The sequence below is a fragment of the Saccostrea cucullata genome, unplaced genomic scaffold, assembly GCF_032062105.1.
Source record: "Saccostrea cucullata isolate Sc308-1 unplaced genomic scaffold, CSIRO_AGI_Scuc_v1 ctg1005, whole genome shotgun sequence".
NCBI classification, from domain to species: domain Eukaryota; kingdom Metazoa; phylum Mollusca; class Bivalvia; order Ostreida; family Ostreidae; genus Saccostrea; species Saccostrea cuccullata.
In genome coordinates this window covers 137477-163120 of record NW_026927867.1, presented here as the reverse complement: position 1 = coordinate 163120, position 25644 = coordinate 137477, and the positions used below count along the sequence as shown (strand labels likewise).

General features: G+C 33.0%; 2 protein-coding genes across 6 annotated transcripts in view; both read right to left on the bottom strand.

Moving 5' to 3' along the window:
• The window catches only part of LOC134275699 (receptor-type tyrosine-protein phosphatase alpha-like), a 31857-nt gene extending 19832 nt beyond the window's left edge, over window positions 1–12025 (bottom strand). For 3 of the 5 annotated variants that reach the window (XM_062757962.1, XM_062757961.1, XM_062757963.1), the window contains exons 1-5: window positions 11760–12024; window positions 11344–11580; window positions 1768–2025; window positions 1438–1572; window positions 868–1005 (exon numbers count right to left, since the gene is read on the bottom strand). In XM_062757962.1, coding sequence (XP_062613946.1) covers window positions 868–1005; window positions 1438–1572; window positions 1768–2025; window positions 11344–11580; window positions 11760–11823 — 832 coding nt within the window. In that variant the 5' untranslated portion in view covers window positions 11824–12024. Of the gene's footprint in view, window positions 1–867; window positions 1006–1437; window positions 1573–1767; window positions 2026–11343; window positions 11581–11759 lie in introns of all 5 variants that reach the window. The other 2 variants (XM_062757960.1, XM_062757964.1) reach the window with 2 other exon arrangements.
• Window positions 12026–19351: 7326 nt separating this feature from the next.
• LOC134275692 (uncharacterized) lies at window positions 19352–23977 on the bottom strand. Its single transcript, XM_062757952.1, has 5 exons — window positions 23782–23977; window positions 23420–23527; window positions 23268–23334; window positions 19471–19641; window positions 19352–19370 (listed from the first exon to the last, which is right to left on the bottom strand). The coding sequence occupies exons 1-5, from the start codon at window positions 23972–23974 to the stop codon at window positions 19352–19354; spliced, it is 558 nt and encodes a 185-aa protein (XP_062613936.1). The 5' UTR covers window positions 23975–23977.
• Window positions 23978–25644: the final 1667 nt, after the last annotated feature.

Genomic DNA, 25644 nt, shown 5'->3' with positions numbered 1-25644 from the left:
TAAAATAACCTTAATTAAAATAATTGACTAGCCTTTTTTCAATTTCATTGACCGCTGCTTTATCAATAAAAAGGATCTCATAAATTTATTTATTTTGCCATTGGTCATGTGCGAAATTATATAGTTAAATATTCTTATTGTACACAAAAGTTTTCTGAAGTTGATAATATTAAGATGCTCAAGTTTACGATTGAGACAAGGTCTTCCAATAATTTATTTGAAATCTTTTGGGTACAAATTGCGCTTCGTTATTTGGGGACTTTTTTGCATTCACTTGAAGCACAGCTTGTCAAAAATCGTGTACATGTAAAGAAGAAAAACACTTTATCTGGCTTTCAGTTCGACTTTAAGACATATCGACGACGCATTATTAATAAACAATGGTTATTTCCATTCGTATATCGATACGATAAATCCAGTTGAGCGTGAAATGAATTATAACACATTATAACACATCTGGCTAAAATTAGGATTTTTTATTTAACTTCAAGGGAACGTTGATGGTTAAAATCAAAATTGCACAAGGTCTAGGTATATATTTCGAAGGAGTGCCTTAACACTATTTTACTGTGATAAACTTTGTTACAGCACTGTGACAAAATATGCTAAATTCAGAGTCGTAAACTTATTCAATATGGAAAATAAGGATAGTTAATTGCTGCATGCACTTAAACATAGAAAAGACATCATATTTCAAAGAAGTGGATAAGTACAGTCATGTGATTTTTATCGTAGGGTTGATAAGGACCACAAATCGATCTACAAATCCTGAAATCAAAACCGATAACTAAATTGCTGAATTGACCTCTTGGTAATTCCAGAATCTAATATCTTGAAGGACTAATTATAATTCAAATACATACATACCTTTACAAAGATCCCCGCTCCAGTGTTCATTACACCCAGACGGACATCTTCCCGTTCCTTTGTCACACACCGTGCCAACCTGACAGTGCCCACATGGTTCACATCTTCCATTAAAAGCATACTTACCGTCTTCACACACTGACACAAAGTAAAATAAAATATGTACATTTCTAGGAAACAAATTGTTTATATGATATGTAATGAATGATGCAAAGTTAAAAAGAGATTGAATGAAAATTAGCAGTATTTAACTGTAAGATACCTTTTATAAAATAAGAATGGCTTTTAAGGCAAACAATATTTAAATGTGTGTAAAGAATTAATTTTATTTATTGAATTTTATTCGTCATATTCTCAAAATAGTATTTTCATATAAAAATAAACATTGCTGTAGCTCATCTTTTAATATGTTTAGAGAATTTCTATATTAATATATGCGGGATATTACTTTTCTTGCATAGACATTTCTCACATATATTTGGAAAATAACATTTAAATTTCATTATTGATTCTGGGGATATTGTTGTAATACGATGGTTATGTTTTTTTAACACTTGAAATAGAATTTACCACAATCTATGGACACGGCATCAGGATTAGAACATCCATAAATACATGATCCGTTAAAAACATCGCAATGACTGTCCTTACATTTAGCATCGCATGGTTTTCTACACCCAAAGTCGTATCTATTTTGGTCACAACCTGCAATATATACAGAAGATAACAATCTTTTGTTCTCAAAATTTTTCTATGTTAGATTTTTTTTCAAGATGCAAAATACCAAGACACTCAACATAAAAAACGGGAAATATCAAATTACACAAAAATTGATAAATTAATCTTATTGTCCTAGCAAAATTAATTGAAAAAAATATTATTTAGTAAAGTTAAACTTACCCATTACTCTCACTTCGCATATTTCAATTGAAGTTTTTGTTACATCTGTGGTTGTACAGCTTGTCCTAAATCCCCTTGGTCTTTCATTATAGAAGGCTATTCCCTGGGCTAATGTATTCACAGTTATGTTCCAGAAAGACTTTGGGCATTCGGACATAGGATCGTGTTTGAAAATAAGACTTCCAGAGTTTCCATTCGGAGGCTCATAAGATACCTCATCATAAGTATACAGGGAGAAACCAGTTGCCCGCATAGTCGCTTAAAAATTGATCAATAATTATCACTATTATAGCTATAATTATAATAACTATCATATTATTTCAATCACATACATCAAGTCAACCTTCTTTTGTTTGATTGCCGTATCATTGATTGTTGATCTTCTTAAGTCTGAATTATTTATAAATGAAAGAATATAATTAACAAACCTTTTTCAAATGAATTCATTATGATGTTAATTTTTTGTTTAGAAAATGTGATTTCATCTTTGCCACGAAAGCGACTGTTCGCCGATAACGATATTATCTCAATGTTTTATGTTTTATATAATGCAGATTTGCATAAGATATTGTATAATAGTATCAAATGTTAAAGTTTTATTTAAATGATGACGTCATTAAAAATGAATATATTTACATGAATTTACTTAAAACACTATCAGCAATATATAACGACCATAGTAAAACATTCATATTTAATTTTAAACCTGCAGATTTACATACGTATAAATTGATAAGCCTTTGCTTCATGATTGTTTATATTGTTTTAACAACATTTACATATATCATGTAATATCGTATGAATAGAATTGCTAGATCTAACGCTTACAACTTGTCAATGAACAGTAACTCTTAAACGAAAAGGTTTTTTGCCTAAGTTTTAAACTCTGGAATCTCTTAAGTTAGTTAAGTGTTCTGCGAATTATAAAACCCGATGACTTCAAAGGTAGCCCTGGCAGTGACTCTGGCGAGAGTTAGCGAGACTCAGCGAGATAGGGTAAATTATTCACGAAAATTTGGCTAGGAAGTGACTAACACGTGGAGGCATGGTAAACAGAAAAGTTATATTGCCTTTCAGTTTTCACCACCCTAGAATCAGCTGATAATGTCTGTAGAAATGGATCTCTCTTACATTTATTCAAACTTATTAAAATTCTCTATAATACAATTTTCTGCAGTCATGAATTAAATGTTCGTTTTGGACACATATTTTTGCATAGGAAGCGGGACTATATTTTTAGCGTCAAATTAGCAAATGAGGCACCAGCATGATTTTAACTGATCAATCAGCGGACTAAGTATTGCTTTATGGGTTACTACGGATACTACAGGAATTTTACCCTCGAAAAAAAGAGAAATCTTACATGGTAAATGAAAAGCATTTTATGATTATTTTCATGCTTATTATGACAAACAATTCATTTGTTAAATAAAAGGTGGAAGTCTAGGTTTCTGAAAGTCATACTGCAAAAGCGATTTGCCTTTGTTGTACTATCAGTGAATACAATTGCCAAGTGGATTCCCTGCCCGAACACGTGATCACCAACGTAAACAAGATGTTTTTGTGAAATACTGATGCCCCCGTATCATGCGTATGGCAACATTGTGAAGATTAAACCTTTCTTAGATGCAAATTTAATATATTGGTACCAAAAGTATGGTCTTCTTACTGGAAATACAAATTGTAAAACATAAAAGCCCTATCACCACCTGTTTCCAAGTTATGGCAAGGCTAAAAAAATTTCATAATACAGAAATCTTCAAGATCAAAGTCATAAGGTCAAGGTTATTGATATCCAATGAAAGGTTTTTCCACAAAGATCACATGTTTGAAGTTTAGAAGCCTTAGCCCTAACCATTCAAAAGTTATCGCCAAGGTTAAAAAGATTATATTAGTACGTTATACTCCAAGATCAAGGTCAGAAGATCAAGGTTTTTGGTATTGAATGAAAGGTCTTGGCACATGAATAACATATATGAAGTAAGAAAGACCTATTCCTTACTCTTCAAAAGTTATTGCCAAGGCTAAATTTTTTTCATAAGTCCGGAAATCTCCAAGGTCAAGGTCAAAAAGTCAAGGTCAAAGTTATTGATATCCAATAAATGCATTTTCTACAAAAAATATATATGTGAAGGATGGAAGCTCTAGCTCTAACCGTTCAAAAGTTATGGCCAAGGTTAAGATTTTTTAAAAGTAGTTCAAACTCTAAGGTCAAGGTCAAAAGGTCAAAGGCCTTGATATCAAGTGAAAAGTCTTGTCACAAGGATTAAATATGCGAAGTATGAAAGTACTAGCTCTTACCCTTTAAAATAAAGGTCTGCTGTTTTTAAAAGTAGGTCAAACTCCAAGGTCAAGGTCAAAGGGTCAACGCTCTTAGTATCCAATGAATCGCCTTCTTACTAGGATTACATATGTGAAGTACGAAAGTTCTAGCCCTTTCTGTTCAAAAGTTATTGCCAAGGTTAATGTTTTCTCGTTATAACATAAACCTACAAGGTCAAGGTCAAAAGGTCAAGATTGATGGTGTCCAGTAAAAGGTCTTGCTACAAAAGATATATATATTAAGGATAAATATCCTAGTATCTACTGTTCAAAAGTTAGGGTCAAAGTAAAAATCTTAATCTTTTGTGTAAAGTGGGTCAAATCCCAAGGTCAAAAGGTCAAATTTGGTGGTACCCAAAGAAAGGTCTTGTCACAAGAAATACAAATATGAAACATGAAAGTCACAGCTCCACAAAATGAAAAGTATGAACAAGGTTAAAGTTTTTGCGGACAAACAGACAAACCGACAAACAGGAAGACAGAGAGACAGAGAGACAGACGGACACGACAAATACTATATACCCCCCGAAACTTCGTTTACAGGGGCATAACAAAGTTCTGTCCATTTAAATGCTTAAGAGATGCTGCTTGGTTTCCTTACCCTTGAAGCGCCGGTGTTCTAACTAGACAAAAACTACATTTTATTAAACATTTTTTTCAGTTAACAACAAATTAAAAACTCCAGTAACATCTTTCATAGTATTTTATCTTTGTATTTTGTTTGTAAGAACATTATTTTTATTTTGCAATCCATTGACATGATCCGAAATTGTCCTGAACTACGCGTTTGAATAAAATGTAATCATGTATTTTGCGTAAACGTTGCTATTCATTCTACAATTTGTCAGTTTCTCGTAATAAGACCCTCTGTGCACATTTATAACAATAGCCATATAGACAAACAAAGGGTTGTCATTGTAGATCAATGATAATACAATTTTTTTAACAGCGTATCGGTCCCTAGTGAGGTCCAATTTTCGCCAAAAAGTATAAGATATATTGTTATTTTAAAACCCCCTCCTTTAGCCACCCTTTTTCTATTGAAAATCATGGAATTCTCTCAGAAGACAGAAAGATCTGGAAACCTTTATCACATGACATGTTTTCAAAAGAAACAGGCTATAGCAATATCATGTTTACTGCCAATTTTATTTATAAAACCGGTTCTACCCTATAACCTTTAAATAGATCAACCTAAACCATGTGTCTTGAATTTAAATCACAATAACATTAGTAGGGGTAATATATATCTCAGTTGATTCGATACGCAAGAACATGTTCTACGTATGAACAATTTCTAATACGAGATAAATTATTGACAAGCAAGTTTCTGAAACTAGAATATCAGCAGTCTCGTTTAAAGTCATCACTTTGTCAGTTCTATGGTCGATACAATGACCTTGTCAGGAAACACAATTTATTAAGTCAATTGTTGATTGACGTTTTTCATACAAATTGTTAGTCCATTATTTATACACTGAATTGACGATGGATTTTTTCCGTTATTTCCTGATCATGACAAGGAACACACGGAGGGTGTGACCGGTCGGCAGGGGATGTTCACTCCTCCATGGCACCTGACCTCCCCTCTGGTGTTTCGGGGGTCCGTGTTTGCTCTGTTCTTATTTTGTATTGTTTTATGGACTTTGAGACTGAATACTGTTCGTTATCTCCATATTCTTCTCTGTCAAAAGATCTACAGCTCTTTCAAATAATATTTTACAAAAATTTCGGACTATGTCATCACACTTTAACTTTTGTTGAATTCAAAATTAGTTTATTCTATCAAACAAAATGATCTATTTATTGTATGGACAATCAGCAATCTGAGATTAAAAATCTAAATTAAGGGTTAGTAAACAGTCTTTTAAAATGTCTCGTTAGTTGAAAACATGTTATCGTCAACACGGTTGATGTTGCCGGATACTTCGGTTTTTTGACGGGTGTACATTATAGGAAACTCAGTTTAAAAAGTTTACTTTAGCTTCATAAATAGATTGGAAAATTCAATTTTAATCTGCCAGTACTGGAAAAAAGCAAACGTAAAAGTTTGTTTTGATATAAATGTATACAATGTACATATATATATAAATAAGATGAATAATTATAAATTTATAATAGAAGAACTACTCATCTGTAAAACCATTTTTTTTGCTTTCCTTTCAAGATAACCTCTTGGACACCGCTTCAGGCAGTTTCAAACGTAAATATATCATGTTTAATTAATCATAACAATTTTGTGTTAGTCTATAGTTTCATGAATTACGTTATTTTTGAGAAATAAAAACAAGTTCAACAAGTCAACAGTCAACAGTCAACTTGAGATAATAGTTTAGTCAGGTTTTACTTTTCAGCATTTTTGTAATGTCACATGACTGTCTTGATCACGTGACGGAGATTTATGATATTCCTAATTGTTGCACAAAAATCGCTTTGGCACAAGTGCAAAACAAAAATATTGTGCAAAATTTGTTACATAGATCAATTCATCGTGATCTCTAGTAAATAGAAAATGCTTGGGGCAGGTTTAATTTTTACACGGTTAGTAAATATTTTACGAGAAATTCAACTTACCAACAAAAAAGGGGTATTTTCCACTCTTTATCGCAATTTCTACGAAAATGGATAAACTACACACAATCCCCTAGCAAAATTCAGTCAGGGGACATACTTCTCTTGTAGAATCACACAGATTATCTTCAATTTGTCCTTGTTTATCACTTGTGCCAGTCCAATATAAACACGCTTCATAAATTTTTAACTCTGTCTACTGACGTGTAAGGGGAGCGTTTCACACATTAATTTTCTCTATTGTTTGAAAAAATGAGCATATCGGACAAGCAAAAGGAATAAGGATATTTAAATTTCAAATGTTCTAATCATAACAGCAAAGTCGAGCTTAATAAACAATCCTTACACTTGAATTAAACAATAAGTCTCCAAAATAAATTCAAATGCCATGTATTTATTATGACACTTTCCCCGTCATGTCAGCTCAATTATGCAGTGACTTGACGTCATATTCTATTATGACATCATATTTAGGTAGTTCAGCGAAGTAAGTACAGTTTGAACAGTTTGATATTTTACGGGCAGCCTTATCCTAGTTGCGCGTATTATTTTTTCAACCGTTAAAATATCTATTAAGGAGGGGGGTGTTAGTTGATTCACTTCAGTTCTTCGTATGTTTAACTTTTTTACAATCAGTAATTTGCGTTTTTAATTACAAGGGGGAGAGGGTGGCAGAGATATTTTGCTTCAGTTAATTAAGGAATGAAGCTTATTTCAACTTATGTTATCCGATATAACATAACATGGGGCAGTTTACGCTTTATAAACCGCGAAGCGGTTTATAAGAAAGCGTAAACAGCCAAAAAGTTTTGTTATATTGGATAACATAAGTTGAATTAAGCTTTATTCCTTATGTTTTAATTTCACGGTAGACAATAAGACAATATTTCCTCCGGAAAACCCTTAAAATTGAGCATTATTTTAAAATTAACGTCAAGCGGAGTAATACCTTTTTGACGTAACCCATTGAGACGTAGTCAAGTTATGTTATACAAAATGGATAAAACCATTTAACCAATCAAACGACGTGTTACAACTAAAATTAAATTATACACCCAATAGCATTGCGAAAATCCATGTCAGCCCCCTATCAATTCTAGCATTAGCGCTGTCTACACATAGAATTTGAGCACACTGCGGGATGTGACCGTTTATCAGGGGGTTCTTATTCCTTCTTGGTAAACTACCTCCGATGTTTAAGAGATCCGAAGTTGTATTTTTTTTAAGTCAAAATTTTGAATTTTATGTCATATATTTTGGTCTAACTACCGATTTGGAAAAATCATCTGGGCATCCTTGATTTTAAATTATTTTGCATGTGTATAGCAAACTGATAAATGTATTCGTGTTCGAAAGGTTGTGAGTTTGAAACTCAGCGGCGACTGACCTAAGTCGATCAAAATGGGTAGCAACTCTTCCTTTGCCATGCGTTCAGCAACTTGATTGTATTTTGTTTAACCCCCTCCAGTCATATCGAAACGCCATTACTTGCCGGAGGATAGCTTCAAAATTTGTCATATTCTAAGCACCTAGGGGCCAATGAGCAGTCAGGGATCTCTTTTGTGCAAGCTCCTACTGCGACGTCCCACTGTTGGTTACGAAACCGTGACGTAAGAATCGACTCCTTTCTTGTCGACTCTAAAGCAGACACTCTAACCACTGAAATTTAAAACTTACACCATATTTTCAAACAGGTCAAGGTCATTCAGATAAAGGTGAGAAATGCCAAAAAACACTCATTTTTTAGAAGTTGTATATTCTGAAAGATGCAAATTATAGCCAAAAATTAGAATTTCGCCCCAGCTACTTTAAATATTTTGATTTCATACAGATTTCTGTGGTTTCTTTGCGTTTTTCCTTCATTTATTATCCGATAACAAAGTGCATTATTCAACCGTGTTTCCGATAACATACTGAAATTTAAAATCGGGCATTTTTTGCCCTTTAATTACATATTCGCAAGATTCTGAAGAAGTCCTCTTTTGACCAATCATCAAAGCAAGGTAAACATAAGGACTTTGAAAAAAAGCTATTTACAGCAATGCCTATTGGAGAAAAACTTGCAAAATATAACAAATTTGACTTTTAAAGCCTTCCAAGGGCTAACAAATGCTAAACTAGTACGTATCGAGGTTTCATTTTGTATCCGTATTCATTTCTGTTTACAAAAAGCACAATCAATATTCTCTGTTTCTATTTTATCAGAGTTTATTTTAAAAAAATTATTAACCTGTCAAAAATTGTTATCAACCGAGTGTCCAATAACAACCGAGTAGCCGATAACGCGTTGAGCAGTGTGATATCAGACTTTCATGGGATCAATTATAACTGCATGGAGCTTTAAAATGATTGATGAATTTACTGTTTATTGTTTAACGTCCCATTCAAGAATGTTTTAATTTTATGGTAAAGTTGACGTAATTTACGAGGGTGGATCGAAAATTTTGCGGAATTTCTTTCTAAATTCTTTTTCGTGATTTGATAAAAGTAATCATCAGGCATATTTATAATATACTTATAAAGTCAAAATTGACAATAAGGGTACTGGTACAAAGCACTTTTGAAATGTTACGCATTTTTTTTCATAATGCGTTAAATTTGGGACCTAACCGAGCCAAATTATTGCTTATATTTCAAGACAATGACCATGGACATGTATTTTGTTTATCCTTCTACATGTTCTAAATAAATTCACACCTGACCTCCAAAATAAATTATTTGCAACCCGATTTAGACATTTTGGCAGTGGAAACTAAGATATCATAGCGTAAACATTGCAATACATGTAATACATGTAATGGTCGAATGTTTTAGAACGTCGGAATACATTCACTAGGCTTTTTATGATGTATATGTATATATTGTTTAACGCCCCTCTCGAGCATTTTTCACTCATATGTCACCGTATGCCGGTGAAGGGCTTCAAATTTTGACCTTTACTCGGCACTCAGGGTCATTGAGCAGTGAGGGATCTTTTTCGTGCCAACGCCTGCCGTTTACACGGGGCCTGTTTTTTAGGTCTCATCCGAAGGACCCGCAACTTTCACATCAAAGTGCCGAGCGCATGGCGAAGGAACAGTTGCGGCCGAGATACGAACTCACGACCTCCCGATCACAGAGCTAGCGCTCTACCGACTGAGCTACCATGAACGGTGGCTTTTTATGACATTGACCGAGTAAAGCTCTACTTTATTAAGGTACCTTTATTTGGTCAATGCAAGGCGTAGCTGCAGGAAAAAAATTCTTTTATTTTCAATGTTCAATAGTTATAAGTGTCTATATTCTCATTTTGTAATTCTCTGACAAAAACACTTAAAAATAGATAAATAGATAAAATATAATGACATTCTACGCACTCCTGGATCAACCTTCGTAGACCTTTACTCGGCACTTAGGTCCATTAAGCAGCGAGTGTCCTTAATTGTGTGCCCTTCACTTACAATGCCGATCGAGCGCTCCAAAAATTATAATGTACAATATTACTTCCAAGAAATGCAGTGAAAATCACCTGCTTAACACCTAAGGCCATCTTTTGAAAAGACGCATCGTTGCTTGTCTTCTGCAATTCAGTATAGTTCAGTATCTATATCCAATGAATATGCATTTAGGAATGTCTTCTTTACTATTTGAAATGTTGATTTTTTTTTCTTTACTTTGACTTAATTAATAGTGAAATATATGGATATTGTGAACTGTATTCAAGCTCAGAAGTCAAATAAAATCTGAGAACATCTAGAGGTATTGTGAGCAATGAGCTTACTAGATGATATACCCGCCTCCCATATTGTTATAATTTCAACGTCCATGTTTTGCTGTGGTCAGGAAACCCAAAGTATGTGTCAGATTAAAAAGTAAAATGGAAGGTCCACAGTGGCAATAAGTAATGAAGATTCTGTGAAAGTTTCATTAAATTTCACTCATTGGTATAAGAGGGACTGCGGATAAGAGATGAGTACCCAAAAGCGTAACAGACAGACGGACGTACGGACAGCTAGACGTACAGAGGGATGGACGGACGGACATACCGACTACTATATACCACTTTTCAAGAGTGGGGGTATAAATATTGAGCTCCAAACATTTGAGGTTGTATCACGTCAATGGTTGGTTGGGTATCACCTGCCGACCGGTAACACCCGCTGTGTACTCCTTGTAATTATTTGAAAATGATGGAAAAACCCGTCGGTAATTCTATGTTTACAAATCGGATTAGCATGAAAAACATCCTGAAGCTTTTCACTAAACTGACAAAGGCATTTTGTCGATTATATAGACCTTACGAAATGGGCACTTAAAAAAAAAGACAATTGATAATCTTGTTTCAGGAACTTGTTCGTCAATTATTTACCTTTTCTTAGAAATTGTCCATGTGTAGAGTATTCTCTTCTATATCGAATCAACTGGGGTATATAAACATCGCATGCATGTGTTGAAGGTATATTAATGAAATAGAAAGGAAGTTGACACGGAAAAGTCAGCATGTTTATCATGCAGGAAGGTTTTTAAATTATTATTCATATCTTGTTCAAGTAAAATATCTAAATATGAAAGTAAAGTTTCAAACTCTTGTGGTATCTTTTATTTCAATGATTACTTTTTAAGACGGAAAGCCTTGTAACTATACAAGTATACATTTTAAGCATATTACAGCATAATATGCAATAAAATCCTAATAATACTTACTGCCTGAACGCAGATAGACTTCCAAATAAGCTATATTGAATTTTCTGTCTAACCACACTTTCCACCAAACTGATTTATAAGTGTAGGCACCGTAGTCAGCAATTGCACAGGTAGGAAGATAGCCCTGTCTCGTATCACCATCCACCACCTTGTCAGCACCCCCGGCACTGGGATGAGCATCAACATTCCAAGATGCAGTTCCCTGTAGTTTTTGCCCAGGTGTATGGGCTAAATTAACTGTAAATTCGTTTCGTTATGAGACTATTTCATTTTAAGTCCAATTATAATAAACAGTCACCATTACGCTTTTTAATAATGGATATAAAACGTTATTGTTAAAATTAACGATAATTCACAAACAGCATATTTCTGCTAATTACATTAGAGAACTTCAAGGAAGAAAATGATACACTCACCAAAACCTGAGATCTCCGGGAAAATGCTTATTAGAAAATTCAATAAGATCACTTCCAACCACATTTTCGTGTATTTTGAATAAAATATCAGGCGTCATTCAACTTCCTGGTTGACAGCGGGAAGTGGATTATATGCCTTGTTTGATATAAATAGGTCAAACAAAAGTAAAGAGATATACCGCAGAAGCTATTTAAAGTATTTTAGAATATAAAAGACATCCAATTAGCAAAAAATCCTTTAAAATTGAAAGAAATATGTTCTCATGTTTATTTGAAACAATCTCAAGTGACGTCACTCTCATAAAATAAGTGTTTTTGAATAATTAGGACGGAAGGAATCGACTAAGATAAGATTATATGACTTTTTTTTTTAATTATTATTCACTGCAAATATTTCAACAATATTGCAGCTTAAATATTCTTACAATTTTATTAAATGGAAAATGTAGATTTTTTAACAGACATTTGTCACTGATATAATAAAATGTAATTGACGTTACGCAAACCTCAATGCAGGACACAGCTACAATGTAATAATAAATATATTATCAGAAGCCTAACTACGTGTTCCGCCTGTGTAAACAAGGAGCATAAATGCAGATACAATGATTTTTAAACAACATTTTGTAGAATTACAAGTGTGAGATCATCTAAAAATAGTGTAGTAATCATAATTTTTAGTTTATTTAAAAAGGGTCCTTATTTAATACATATATTTATACGTTCCTATAAACCCCCACCTTTTTTTACTTACAATCAGGAGATATTGCTCTCAAAAAGACCCAATGAATAAACGTCAAAATTCAATTTCAATATACGATTAACCTTACCTACCGATTATCATTTGTTAGTACAATTTTTAATTTATTTTAAATCCAATAAAGTAAATGCCATTTGCAAAAGATCAATTTATTTTCAACAATACAAGGCTGGAAAAGGGAATATATAGAGAGAGAATAAGAGAGAGAAAAACACTTATAAGATAGACAAAGATTACCAAAACAAGAAAAATTCAGAACTGCATGTAAAAGTAATTAATTAAAATCAAGAGTGAATACACTTACAAAAACGCTCTTGTTATTATCTTCCGGGTCTTATACATAAAATATTCAAGTGTAACATTTTTTAAAATCATTGGAAAGAGATGAGATTTCTATGTATAAAATGAAAATTTTGATAAAATCTCATTTGTACATTTGACGACGGCTGATTTATTTGTTATGATAATGGAAACAAAAGTACATGTTCTTGTTAAATAAAAAATATGAATCTCGAACGATCGGGATACATTTTTTTTTATTATTATTCTTTGGGTTGTAAAAGGATATAATAAGGATGAAACATTCAGAACGTTTGAAGAGATGTTATTTCTTTTTTTTCTTTTATTAAATAATTTCATAACTAGTGCTAATTGTAACGGGAACCGTTACAGATGTTCCCCAAACGCTCCCCAACTCCCTTTTAGTGCCGTATTCCCTGTAATATACTATATATGAAAGCATTCAGTCCAAAAGTATTAAAAATCAATCATTCAAGCGATTTCTAATTTCATTCGTTCCAAATGCACGTGCACGCACGTGCATGATGACCAAATCTTCTTGTAGGAGTCCCTTATATTTATCTATGCTCCGAATCCCATCCTGTTTGGTTGAAAAACAAGGGAGTTATAGCCATTTCAAGTTTCAGCCAATCAGATTGCAGCACACGTGCATGCGCGTGATTTCATGATTTTTTTTCTATATCGCATTGTAGGAAATCCTAATGAATGACTATGTTTTAAATTTCAAAAAAAATTCGTAAAAAACAAAGGAGATATAGTCATTTAAAGTTTAAGCCAATCAGATCGCAGCACACGTGCATGCGCGTAATTTCTTGAAAGTTTTTGTATATCATATTGCAGGACATCCTAATGTATGACAATGTTTTAAATTTCAAAGCATTTTGTCAAAAAACAAAGGCGATATAGTCATTTAAAGTGTCAGCCAATCAGATTGCAGAACACGTGCATGCGCGTGATTTCATGAAATTTTTTCTGTATCGTGTTGTAGGATATCCTAATTCATGACTATGTTTTAAATTTCAAAGCATTTGGTCAAAAAACAGAGAAGATACTGAGATTTTTGTTTTAGCCAATCAGAACGAAGCGCACGTGCATGCGCGTGAGTTCGTGCTAATTTGACAGTGTCACATTATCTACACTATTGATATATCTTTATATAATGAGTTTCAAATGATTTCATTAAAAAATGTAAAAGTTATAGCTATATTAAGTATATAAGTCATTTCACGTGTTGCACGCGCACGCACGTGCATGCGTATGTGCGCAAAATGACCTTCGTTCCGCACACCTACACTACACACCCATTAACCCTAAAAAGGTTTTAGGTCAGTTGGGTGAACAGTTTCTGAGAACACTTCCGGACAAAAAAGTACCGGAGAACAAATAAGAAAAAAAAAGAATAATAATAATAACTAGAAACGATCTCGTTGCGAGCAACGAGTAGGTCTTCCGTCCGATTCCGAAAAATAACCCATAAAATCGAGCTGAAAATGGATTAAACATATTTTGGACACACTGGTAATTGAAACGGGTCACTAGCGTGCAAATCCAATACGCTTATCGATTACGCTATTTGAACAACTACTCTTACTTCACTTGTATGTACATATAATTCTGCAACAGTTAATCTGTCTTGGAATTATGAAAGAATGGTCACTATTCATAATTTCGCGCCAAACGCAACGAGTAAATCTTAGCGAATTTCTCTTGGAATGTTCATTTAAATAGGTGAGATAGCTTCAATCAAATAACAAAAGAGCGTTCTTATCGCCTTAATTTTGAGGTGTGGAAAGTATAACACATACAAGTAACATATCGTATATAGGCAAATAACACTAAAGCAGTGAAACAGCTATGAATGGTTAATTTTTCAATTTTCAATCACGAAAGTTGACTATTCTGATTACTTACACTTTCATGAAAATGGTGGTATGTTTCACCGAAAAAAAATGCCTCGATCGCTCTACGAGGGTCAAGAAATAAGATTCCATTATGTTCAATAACTTGCATTGAGAAAATAAAATGTTTATATAGTTCAATTAAACGGTCTTTGAAAAACTGTTATCTTTAAAAATAAAATATTTTCTTATTGTAACAGTTGTCCTTTCTATTGATTTTATATGACACAAGTGTGCATGGGAAAACAGTGGTCACGTTTTTTACTTACTACATTCTTGAAAATCTATTAATTATAACTATGATTTAAGCTATGTGTTACTGTGATGCAAAACAAAAGATATAGATATTGTACTTCATTTGTACATTAATTCTTTTCTATTTCTACTTTGGGAAACAACCAAAACCAATTAAAGAAGACTTGTAAGTAGACCTTGGATAATAAATGTAGTTTGACACAGAATTGCAACGAACCTACGACGTGACAATCCAAGTGTCCCTATACATTTCATTGCTCCTTATGTTACTTTCGTTCAAGCAAACGCTCAGCTGCCTCTGTAAACCCCTATTGCGAAATGTCGGAATTGACAGAGACCGCCGCCATTAAGATCCCGCTTCAGACTTTTGAATGTTAATATCTCGAGTGCGAATCCATCAATTTACAAACAAATTATATATTCAGCCTAATGAGAAATGTTCCTATCAACCATACTAATATGATTTGAAAATATTGAAAAACAAAAAAGTTTAAAAATTTGACTTTTTTCTTTGCATGCCATTACGACAGGAAGTAGAGACGACGTACAAAAGATCGCGTCTTGGATAGTAATTATCACGATCTATAATCCCTAAAAGTTTCACAGTGATATCTTTTACCGTTCTTTAGATTATCCGCGAACAAAATGTCAATTTAAAATCAGAAATTTGTCCGTAACTTGGCACCAGAAAGGAAAAAAAGTAACCTGAGGCTATAAATAATTTATAGTTCTTATCAGTCAGATTTTTGCAATATTTGATTAAAAACAGGGAAAAATATAAATATGACAGAGGAAATTCGGACTGTAATAATTATCACGTTTTAGGCCCAAACTCTACTTATTTCTTAATATGAAGCAACTTTATTCCATTGCTATGATATTTCATTTTTTAAAGAATTATGTTGCTTGTAATATTTTGTGGGTCAAGAAAAAATGGTCATAGTGTGAAAAATTGAGGTATTTCCCGAGAAATACTCAGGAGCCCCTAGCATGAAGATGACGCCATTGACCTAGTTAATTGAAATTGGAATTTAAGACAAGAATCATAGGTGTACAATGTGAAATAGGTGGTTCTTCGTTCTTACCAGTGAAATTTTTAATCATCTGAGTAAAGGTATACCTTAAGCTTGACATTTTGAACAACTTTGTTTCTTTATCAAGAAACACTATGTTGAGCGGGGTATGATTTCTCTACACAAGGAGAATGGGTGTTAACGATGAAAAGATACAAAACTAGCTATGGTTAACAGGTTCATCTCCAGTTGAAATTGTTGGAGGGTAATTTGGCTTGTTATCCGAAAGAAGGGAATAAATAAAGAATTAAAAGACAAGAGCGGGACGTCTGCGTCATAGGTCTACGTGAAACCGCTGTAAAAATGTGATCAGTTAGGTTTAGGATTGGGATTGTGAAACTTTGTATTAAAAGAATCAATTCTGTAATCTTTTGGTTCTAGTATTTGAGATTATAGCTTGATAACTACATGTAAATTAAAACAAAATACAGTGCCGAATGTATGCTTAAATGAATTATTTGGAGGTAAAGTTTCATAAATTTACAAATACTTAAGGATATTTCGCAAGTGAGTTAAGGCTAGATATGGATATTTCTATGCAAATGAGCTGATAAAAATCCATAAGTTGTATAATTTATGTACAGAGAAAGTTCATATTGATTTTCTTATGTATACTAAGAACCCACAGTTTATTAATGCAAGTGCACATTATGACGTCATATTATGACGTCATTGTTCTCTCCCATTCAAGGTAATAAATCATATCAACAAAATCACGTCGGCGCAAGGGCATGTCCAATCTAATTTAAAATAAACAATGTATAATATAAATGACAATATTATAAAAAAATAATAAAATTGCTGCACAAATCTATAGATTTTCTCAATTGATGACAATTTAAGGAAACTTACACTGGACTGTGCATTTTTACCCTGTTTTAACTTAAAATTGCACGAATAGTAACTAAACAATTGTAATGCCGACATTTGTGCAGCAATATCTTAAATCCTTGGAATATCCTGCGTCTTTTTATACCTTGTTTTTGTAAAACAATGTAAGGTACGCCCTTGCGCCGAAGCGATTTTGTTGATGTTTCTTATAAACTTGTGTAGTAGAGCTTGATGACGTCATAATATGACGTCATAATGTGTACTGGCTATTGCATGTCGTGAGTACTACAAATGTATAAGAAAACAAGTCTTTACAATTTCTGTGCAGTAGGTAGAGCAATTATGGAATTAAATAAGATATTTTGTAGAGAAACCTCCGTTTGTAGCCTTAACTCACTTGCGTTTTTTGATGTCGTCACTGTTACGTCGACAGCTTATTCGTTAGATTCATTTAACTGAGAGGAAAGTTTTATTAACCGAGATATTTCATTGGAATTTCCGGACATCATTCAAAGAATGTTGATGATGATCCATGCCATTTTTTAATTAACAGTCTTAATGAAACAAAAGATATTGAAAATGTTCGCCTTTTTCTAGGACAACCCTCGAATGAGTCAAATGCATCCAAGAATTAGTAGCTTTACACTTACTAGATACAAGAAGTTCTTATTTTATGATAATTTTGAACGAAATGCTATAGCAATATTAATAGATTTATGATATTGATTATTTAATTATTTATGAACCTGTCCATACCCCCATTAATTAGTCATTCCGTTACTAAAATAAAATATCAGTAATTTACCAGAAATGGGTGTTTTCCACACACTATATTCACCAACAATACGATCTACAATAAAAAAAAATGAAGCAATACTTAGAAAGCAATACATATATTAATGAATACTGGGCCTCAATGTTGTGTTGTTGTTTTTGTTTGTTAGTTTGCTGTTTTTATCCTATTTAATTGTTTTATTAGGGGAGGGGAATTTATGATATATTCGATTTCGTTACCGATATTTTCAAAAGTTTTAACTATTGTCAAAGACTTTCTTTCATCCGTTACCAAAACAAACACCCCAAAAAGACCCATTGGCCACATCGCTCACCCGAGCATTGTGAATGGGATTGATTAATTGATTGGATGTTGTTTAACGTCCCTCTCGAGAATTTTTCACTCATATGGAGACGCCACCACTAGCGGTGGAGGGCTACAAATTTTGTCCTATGCTCGGCACTCAGGGCTTTCGAGCAGTGAGGGATCTTTTTCGTGCCAGCACCTACTGCGACAGGGGACCTCGGTTAATACGGTCTCATCCAAAAGACCGGACCTAACGTCCCACAGTAGGATTCGAACCCGCGACGTAAGGATTGACCCCTTACTTCGTGAAACTAGAGAATGCTTTAACCACTGCGCAACGCGGGCGACTTGTGAATAGGAAAAAGTAGAAATTAGTTTAATAATGGAAAAGTTTAAAACCAAAAGATTTCCAAGGATCAATTATGACTTTGCTATTTTTGAGAAGAAATTTAAAGAATTTCCCTAAAATTTATATATATTCTATGTAAAACTTCTATTGACCATTTTTGCCCCACCTACCCCCGTGAGTCATAATTTGAACAAATCTGAATCTAGACTACGTGAGGATCCTTCCATATAAATGTGATCAATTATGGCTTTGCCTTTCTTAAGAAGAAGACTTTAAAAGAATTTTCTTAAATATTTCTATGTAAAACTTTGTTTCGCCACTGTGGCCCTGCCTTACCCCCAGGGTCATAATTTTAACAAATTTGAATCTACACTACCTGTGGATGCCTCAATATAAATAGGATAAGTCAAAGCTTTGTTATTCTTGAGATGAAGATTTTAAATAAAAATCCTGTATATTACTGTGTAAAACTTTAATCGAACATAGTGGCCCGCCCTACCCCCAGGGGTCAAAATTTGAACAAACATAAATCTACACTACCTGAGGATGTTTCCACATAAGTCTCATCTTTCCTGGTCGAGTGGTTCTTGAGAAGAAGATTTTTGAAAATTACCATTGACTTTTCAGTAACTATAAATTATCTCCTTTTGGAATGAGGCTTGGCTCTTCCTTTGAACAAATTTAAATTCCCCAAGGATACCTCGTTTCAAGTGTGGTTGAAATTGATCCAGTGCTTCTTGAGAAGAAATCGAAAATTTGAAAAGTTTACAGACGGACGAAGGACAATATGTGAACAGAAAAACTCACTTGAGCCTTCGGATCAGGTGAGTTAAAAATTGGAATCATATATTCAGAATATGATTGATCAGTATCATCTCTAAATTTGAAATTTTATTCACTGATATGATACTAATGTTATATCTATAGATAAAGTAATGCGAGAAATACTTTTATGTTGATTCTAAAAAAATGAGTTGTGAATAAATTTATGGTGAAATTTTGGAAAAGGTGAAAAAAAATGGCCATTTGTAATGAGGATTGGGTGTTATCTTTCGAATTGGATCCTAGAATAAGCAGAAAAGATTCTTACATCAAAACAAATGGAAAACGTGGAAAATAATAACCGTAAACTGAAATTAGATCCTCGAGATATTAACGACTTACTTATGATCAATGGAATTTTTTGGTATCTTCTTGATTTCCTTCTTTTCCTCCTTTTCCAGAATATAAGGGCAAAAACTAAAGGACAGTAGAAGTAGTACACAAAGGATAATTCCAATGATTGTCCCAACATCTCCTGATTCTTGATCTTCAAAACTGGTCTTTGTGTTCAACCTAAACAAATGAATTTTGTTGTTTTAGTAGAGATTACAGATTTTTGTCTATTCTGTCTGCGTTTACAGTTTTTATTATCTTTTCTAACCGATCTATTGACTGCCAGCCAATAAACTGCGATCTATTGACAGGTCGATTGTCGTCGATCTATTGACAGGCTACGCTTTTTGGAGAAAAACCCATACAGATTTCGAATTTAGTTGTTTGTAACATTGCACAGACATGGTAAACAATCATTTTGTAATATTTGGACATTTTTTTTTCAAATAAATGTATGATTTCAATTGTAGGATATATTTTATTTAAAGAGAGTTACTTTTATTAATACACTGTCAATCGGTGGGACGTGGAGACCGGTCCTTCGGATGAGACCGTATTTATTTAAGCGGTGTCTTGTGTCGCAGTAGGTGCACTGATGACTTGAAAAAGATCACCCCCTGCTTAATAGCCCTAACTGCCGAGTATATGACAAGATTTACAGTTTTTCACGGGCAAGTGGTAGTGTCTCCATATGAGTGAATCAATTTTAAATTAATATTACAGATGCACCATATATACTATTCTCTGTATAGGGAAGAGGAAGGCTTTCGCCTAGAGGATGTAGGCAAAAACCTGTCCACTTCTCTAAAGAGAATACATATAGATCTACATGTAGGTATTAATTTTACAATGATTTGAATTCATAATGACACGAGACACTTCTATAATATACAAATGTGAACACTTATATACGGAATATAAAATTAGGTAATAAAACAATGATTTAATGCTTGAGCAGTCAATAGACAATATTTTCCCCCTTGACCTCGGGCAATAGAACACACTGAGCCGTTCATTGCTCCTCTGGTCTATTGACTGCACAAGCATAAAATAATTTTAAACTAAGGTATTGTTATCAAGAGCTTACTATAGAGCTTACTATAGTTAATGGTGTGGGATTTCCGTAAGGGAAATCCTACTCCAGCACCAGATTTCCATGGGGGTCCTACTCTAGAGCCAGTTTTCCGGGGGGGGGGTTATGTATGGCATGTCGAGCCTTAATATAAGACATCCGTAATCACAAAAACATCACGTAACTTGTCTACAAAAGTTTAAATAAGCCTATTTTTTTAAAAAGAAAGAAATCAAATTGCAATAAAATTCCCAACTTTTTCAGAGTGAATTTAAAATATACCTTCGATGTATATTGTGAACTGTGTGACGTCATTTCTCTTGTCATCATCTATGAGGTTGTTAGGTCTTTGTTACGAAGGTACATAGTAAAGAAATAGTAACAGTCTCTATTTTAAGGTCTAAAGGTATCAATAATCATGGATAATTTATCAGGGATGCATACTGTTGTAAATATCCCCCTCACCCACCTTTCTCACTTTCTCACGATCACGAAATATTTTCACAAATAACCAGTTTTGCGTGTGAACATTTTTTTATATGTAAAATATATTTTTATCCCATTCTATTCATTTCATTTAAAACAGTATTGCCACAAGCTGTTTCTTCTATCCCGCCCTACTCTGGGGGTCATGACTTGAATAAAATTGAATCTTCACTATCTCAGAATCCTTCCATATGAATAGGTATAACGGTTTGCTATTCTTGAAAAGAAGATTTTTAAAGATTTTTTTTTACATGTTTCTATGTACAACTTGGATTCCATGATGTGGCCCCGCCCTACCCCAAGGGGTCATGACTTGACAAAATTGAATGTCCACTATCTGAGGGTGCCTGCATATAGATATGATCATTCATACCTTTGCTATTCTTAAGGTCAAGATGATCATTCATACCTTTCCTATTCTTAAGGTCAAGATCTAGTAAATAACTTGAGACTAATTTTTTGGTGTTAGATCCATGACGTCTTAATCAATTTAAACTTTCTTTTTCCCGTACTTTACGGCTTTAGCAGAATTATGTAGAAAACAGGGTATTTTCATGTCATTCAATTCGAAATCATACCAAAAGTAAACCGGATACCTATATTAAATTTGATATTGATTTAAAGAAGAGGCCATGAAAATACTAACTACCGTTTTCTGAGAGACTGTAGGCAATCTGGATGCATTTCCTTTGCCGAATACGAAAAAACTCCCATATTCATGACTGTTTTTCTTAATTTTTCATTGAAAATGACAGATTAAAATACAGTTTTTCATGTTGTTTACCTACAAATTATGACCCGAAACACCTTATTTGACCAAGCTAAAATTGTAAAGCATCAATAAAGGAATATATTTCTCAAGTTTAATAAATCTTTAGGCACCCTTCATTTACTATATCTTGACCTTGTGTTTAAGAAGAAGATTTTTTTTTAAAAATCCTATATATTTTAATTACAACATTGATCGGCCATAGTGGCCCCGCCCTACCCCCAGGGTCATTTTTTGAACAAACCTGAATTTACACTACCTGCAGATGCTTTGATATACTCAGTAATTATGATCATTCGTGCCTTTGCTATTCTTGAGACGAATAATTTTTTAAAGAATTTTCCTATATATTTATAAGTAAAACTTTGATCAGCCATTGTTGCCCCGCCCTACCCATGGGAGTCATGATTTGAACAAAACCAAATCTACAATACCTGAGGATATTTTCCTATAAGTTTCATCTTTCCTGGCACAATGGTTCCTGAGATGATGTTTAAAAAATTTTCCTATATACTTCTAAGCAAATTTTCTCTATTTCTCAATCATTTCCCCTTAAATGATAAGGGCAAAGCCCTTCATTTGAACAAACTCGAATGCCCTTCACTTAAGGATACACTGTGCCAAGATAAGTGAAATTGGTCCATTGGTTCTGGAGAAGAAGTTGAAAATGTAAAAAGTTACATGTAACGACGATGACAACATAAAACGGAAAAAATTTGATCAGAAAAGCTCACTTAAAATTTTGAGAACAGTTAACAAATTACGCATGTACACTGTTCATTTAAAAATTACGAATGTAAGTAATATATAAAAATGCTAACAATCATTACTCATATTATAAATCCAACATGTACACGTAATTAATAACACATGTACATACTGTAGAACTTCATTTATCCAGACGCTTTGGTGCCTTTAATCAATCTGTACGGATATGTGAAACGTCCGGGTAACTGAATTACCAGTTTAATAAGACAAAATGACGTTGACAAATGCTGAAGCATACGGATATCTGACGTCCGGTTATCTGAAGGTCCAATGTACAATAACAGTTTTGTAAGTTTTAAGGTCGATTGGTGCCCTTGTCAGCAAATGCAACCTATGACTTAATCATATGCTAGCTGACTGAAGTTTTTCATACTCCTTTTTAGGGAATTCCTGGTATCTACATAATAGATTGTCAAAGGATTATTCCGGCATTTCTCGATCATGACAAGGAGCAAACGACCCTTTTAACCGGTTTGGGATTCTCACAGCTTTATGGCATTTCTATCATATGATATGTTCGATGTTCGTATTTCCGTTGTTTCTGATTTGTATTTTTTAATGGATATTTCATCATCAGTATAATCACATATCATTATGTTTTGTTAAGATGACATTTAGGAAGTAATAATTAAGTAATAAATAAAAAAAATATTATCTCAAAAAAGTATTGGAAACATTAATTACCAAAAGAAAATATAAATAAAAGCTTACGTGTTTTGACATGATGGATCAGCTTTAAAACACTGCTTTTCTGTGTTGATTCTACTACAAGCTGAAACTAAATAAAAAAAGAGAAAATCATTATCCTTAATGAACAAGATAACATTCGAAATTTGCTTCAAAGATAATTAAAAAAAACGGACATTTGTATAGGTCAGTTCCTCGGAAATTTTCTTCTGGACAACCGCTTTTAAAGTGATGACAACTGATTTGATCTAAGGCTCCGTTTCCAATAGTCAGCAAGCAATGTCCTTATTAAAAAAATAAATGGATGTATATGATAGAGTATTTCAATTATCTCAGTAAGAGATTTTATTCTAGTATCACCCAGCTTTTTATCAATATATACGTAAATATAATAATTTTGAATTAAATGAGTTTTAACCTATAAAGCTAAAATATTTTTTTAACAACATTTAGAAAAAAAATTAAGTGGAGAATAGAGACTTTAAAATTTTGTACCATGTTGTCAAAACAGTAGTAAATAACGAATACTTCCCTGTACCCTTTTGATAAAACCCGACGATTTTGCTATAGCAGAATTCTACAAGAGCTGATGTGTCCTTATTGGGGACGCACGTGTACTGATTACGTCCATACTGGTCCACTCCACAGTTCAGTCTGGTAGCAGCTGAGATAAACTCTGTCTCATTGGTAGGACAGGAATCCACCACGTAACCAAAGCCTCGATAAGTCATTTCTGCATTAAAATCTATTCATTCAATTGTTATATTCGTTATTTCACAAAAGAAGACAGACCTTTCGGTTAAAATTGAAAGGTGGTATTTAGTGAGTTTTCGGTTGTCATTCAATCACTGAATGGCAGAAACATTTCAGTGCTATTCAGATACCGTTCAATCAAATACCTTTCAGTCATCCTTCAGCGGTCAATTTCAGAAATCTTTTAATGACCTTTCCGTTACCTGTCAGAGACTTTTTCATTATATTAAGTAACATGCGAGTTTTCACACTGGACTATTATTAGTTTTTCCCTATAAATCTCTTGAATAGATTTATTATCCAACCTACTGTGTTTTTGTTTACTTATCTTGAAAACATATGGTACCTAAAACTTGTAATAACTGTTAGATGTTCAGTTGTCTTTAAAGTATTTACTTCATTCATTAAATTAAATTAAATGTTGTATAATTGTATTGTACGAGGTTTGTGCCAAAATTTCGGAGAGTGAGTTCATATCTTCTAAAAATAATGTATCTTTATAAAATTTTCTGGGTGGATTAAACGTGTTCTTGGCAGGGGTTTTATAATATTTACTGAAAACAATCTGAGTGATAAGATTTTAAGTGATATCGTTCTCTTACATCCGGAGCAATCTGTAACGTCAAAAAGACAAATGTCAAAGATTCAAATTATTGAAGAAACCATTCCAATTTACAGATTCAAATTCATTAATTAAACAAAACACTTATAGATACAATGTGAATATCTTAAATCCTTTGATATGATCAACATTTAAATATGTAAACAAATTGTATGGAAGTACAGGTATGAAATAATAATAATAATCTGAAGAACATATATTTCAACAGACCTTTTGTCTGTCGTTTCAAATGGAGTTGCACAGTGTTACTCTTGTCCAATTCTTAGTCTTGTCTTTTTTATTTTCCGTTGTTCACTTGTCTAGAGAGAGCTTTTCAGTTACCTTTTAGTACTTAAATACTAAGGGCCAGAAAACATTTCCTTGTCTACCAAACATTTTTGACTTGAACTTTTCTGTAAGAGTGAATTCAGAATCAAAACATTTGATCATAGTCCATTACACTGCCTGTTTCAACACAGCCGCTATTTTTCAAATTGTTGGATTTTAACCCGGTGTATATAAAACGTTAAAAAAATTTCATATTTGGGAAATCATAAACACCAAATTTGAGGAATATAGTTTTATACATTATTAAGAATTTTCATTTGGATTTTAAAAAAAAGTTACTTTTTCGTATGGTTTTAAATGTACCGGTAATATACATATATTAAATTTCAACGTTTGGGTATTGTGCAGCCTTCCTACACAAGAGAGTGAAATGCATTTAAATCATTTAAATATGAGTAATTTATGTAGTTATTCGATATTTGATCATAAATAAAAATCAATTTAATACCTACTATCCAGAAATTGATCCAGACAACTTGACCTTCAACTTTAATTTAAAAAAAAAAGGTTACATTAAACAAGGCTTTCTTTTATTTTTTTTTCTAATTTGTAAATTTAACATCCATTAAACAAACAAGAAATGTAAAGCTTTAAATAATTAAATATTACACAGTAATAATAGAAAATTAATGTAAATATATAGAAAAGGTCATTTTATTTGAATTTCATTTTACCCTTTCATACTACCCTTGCGTTATC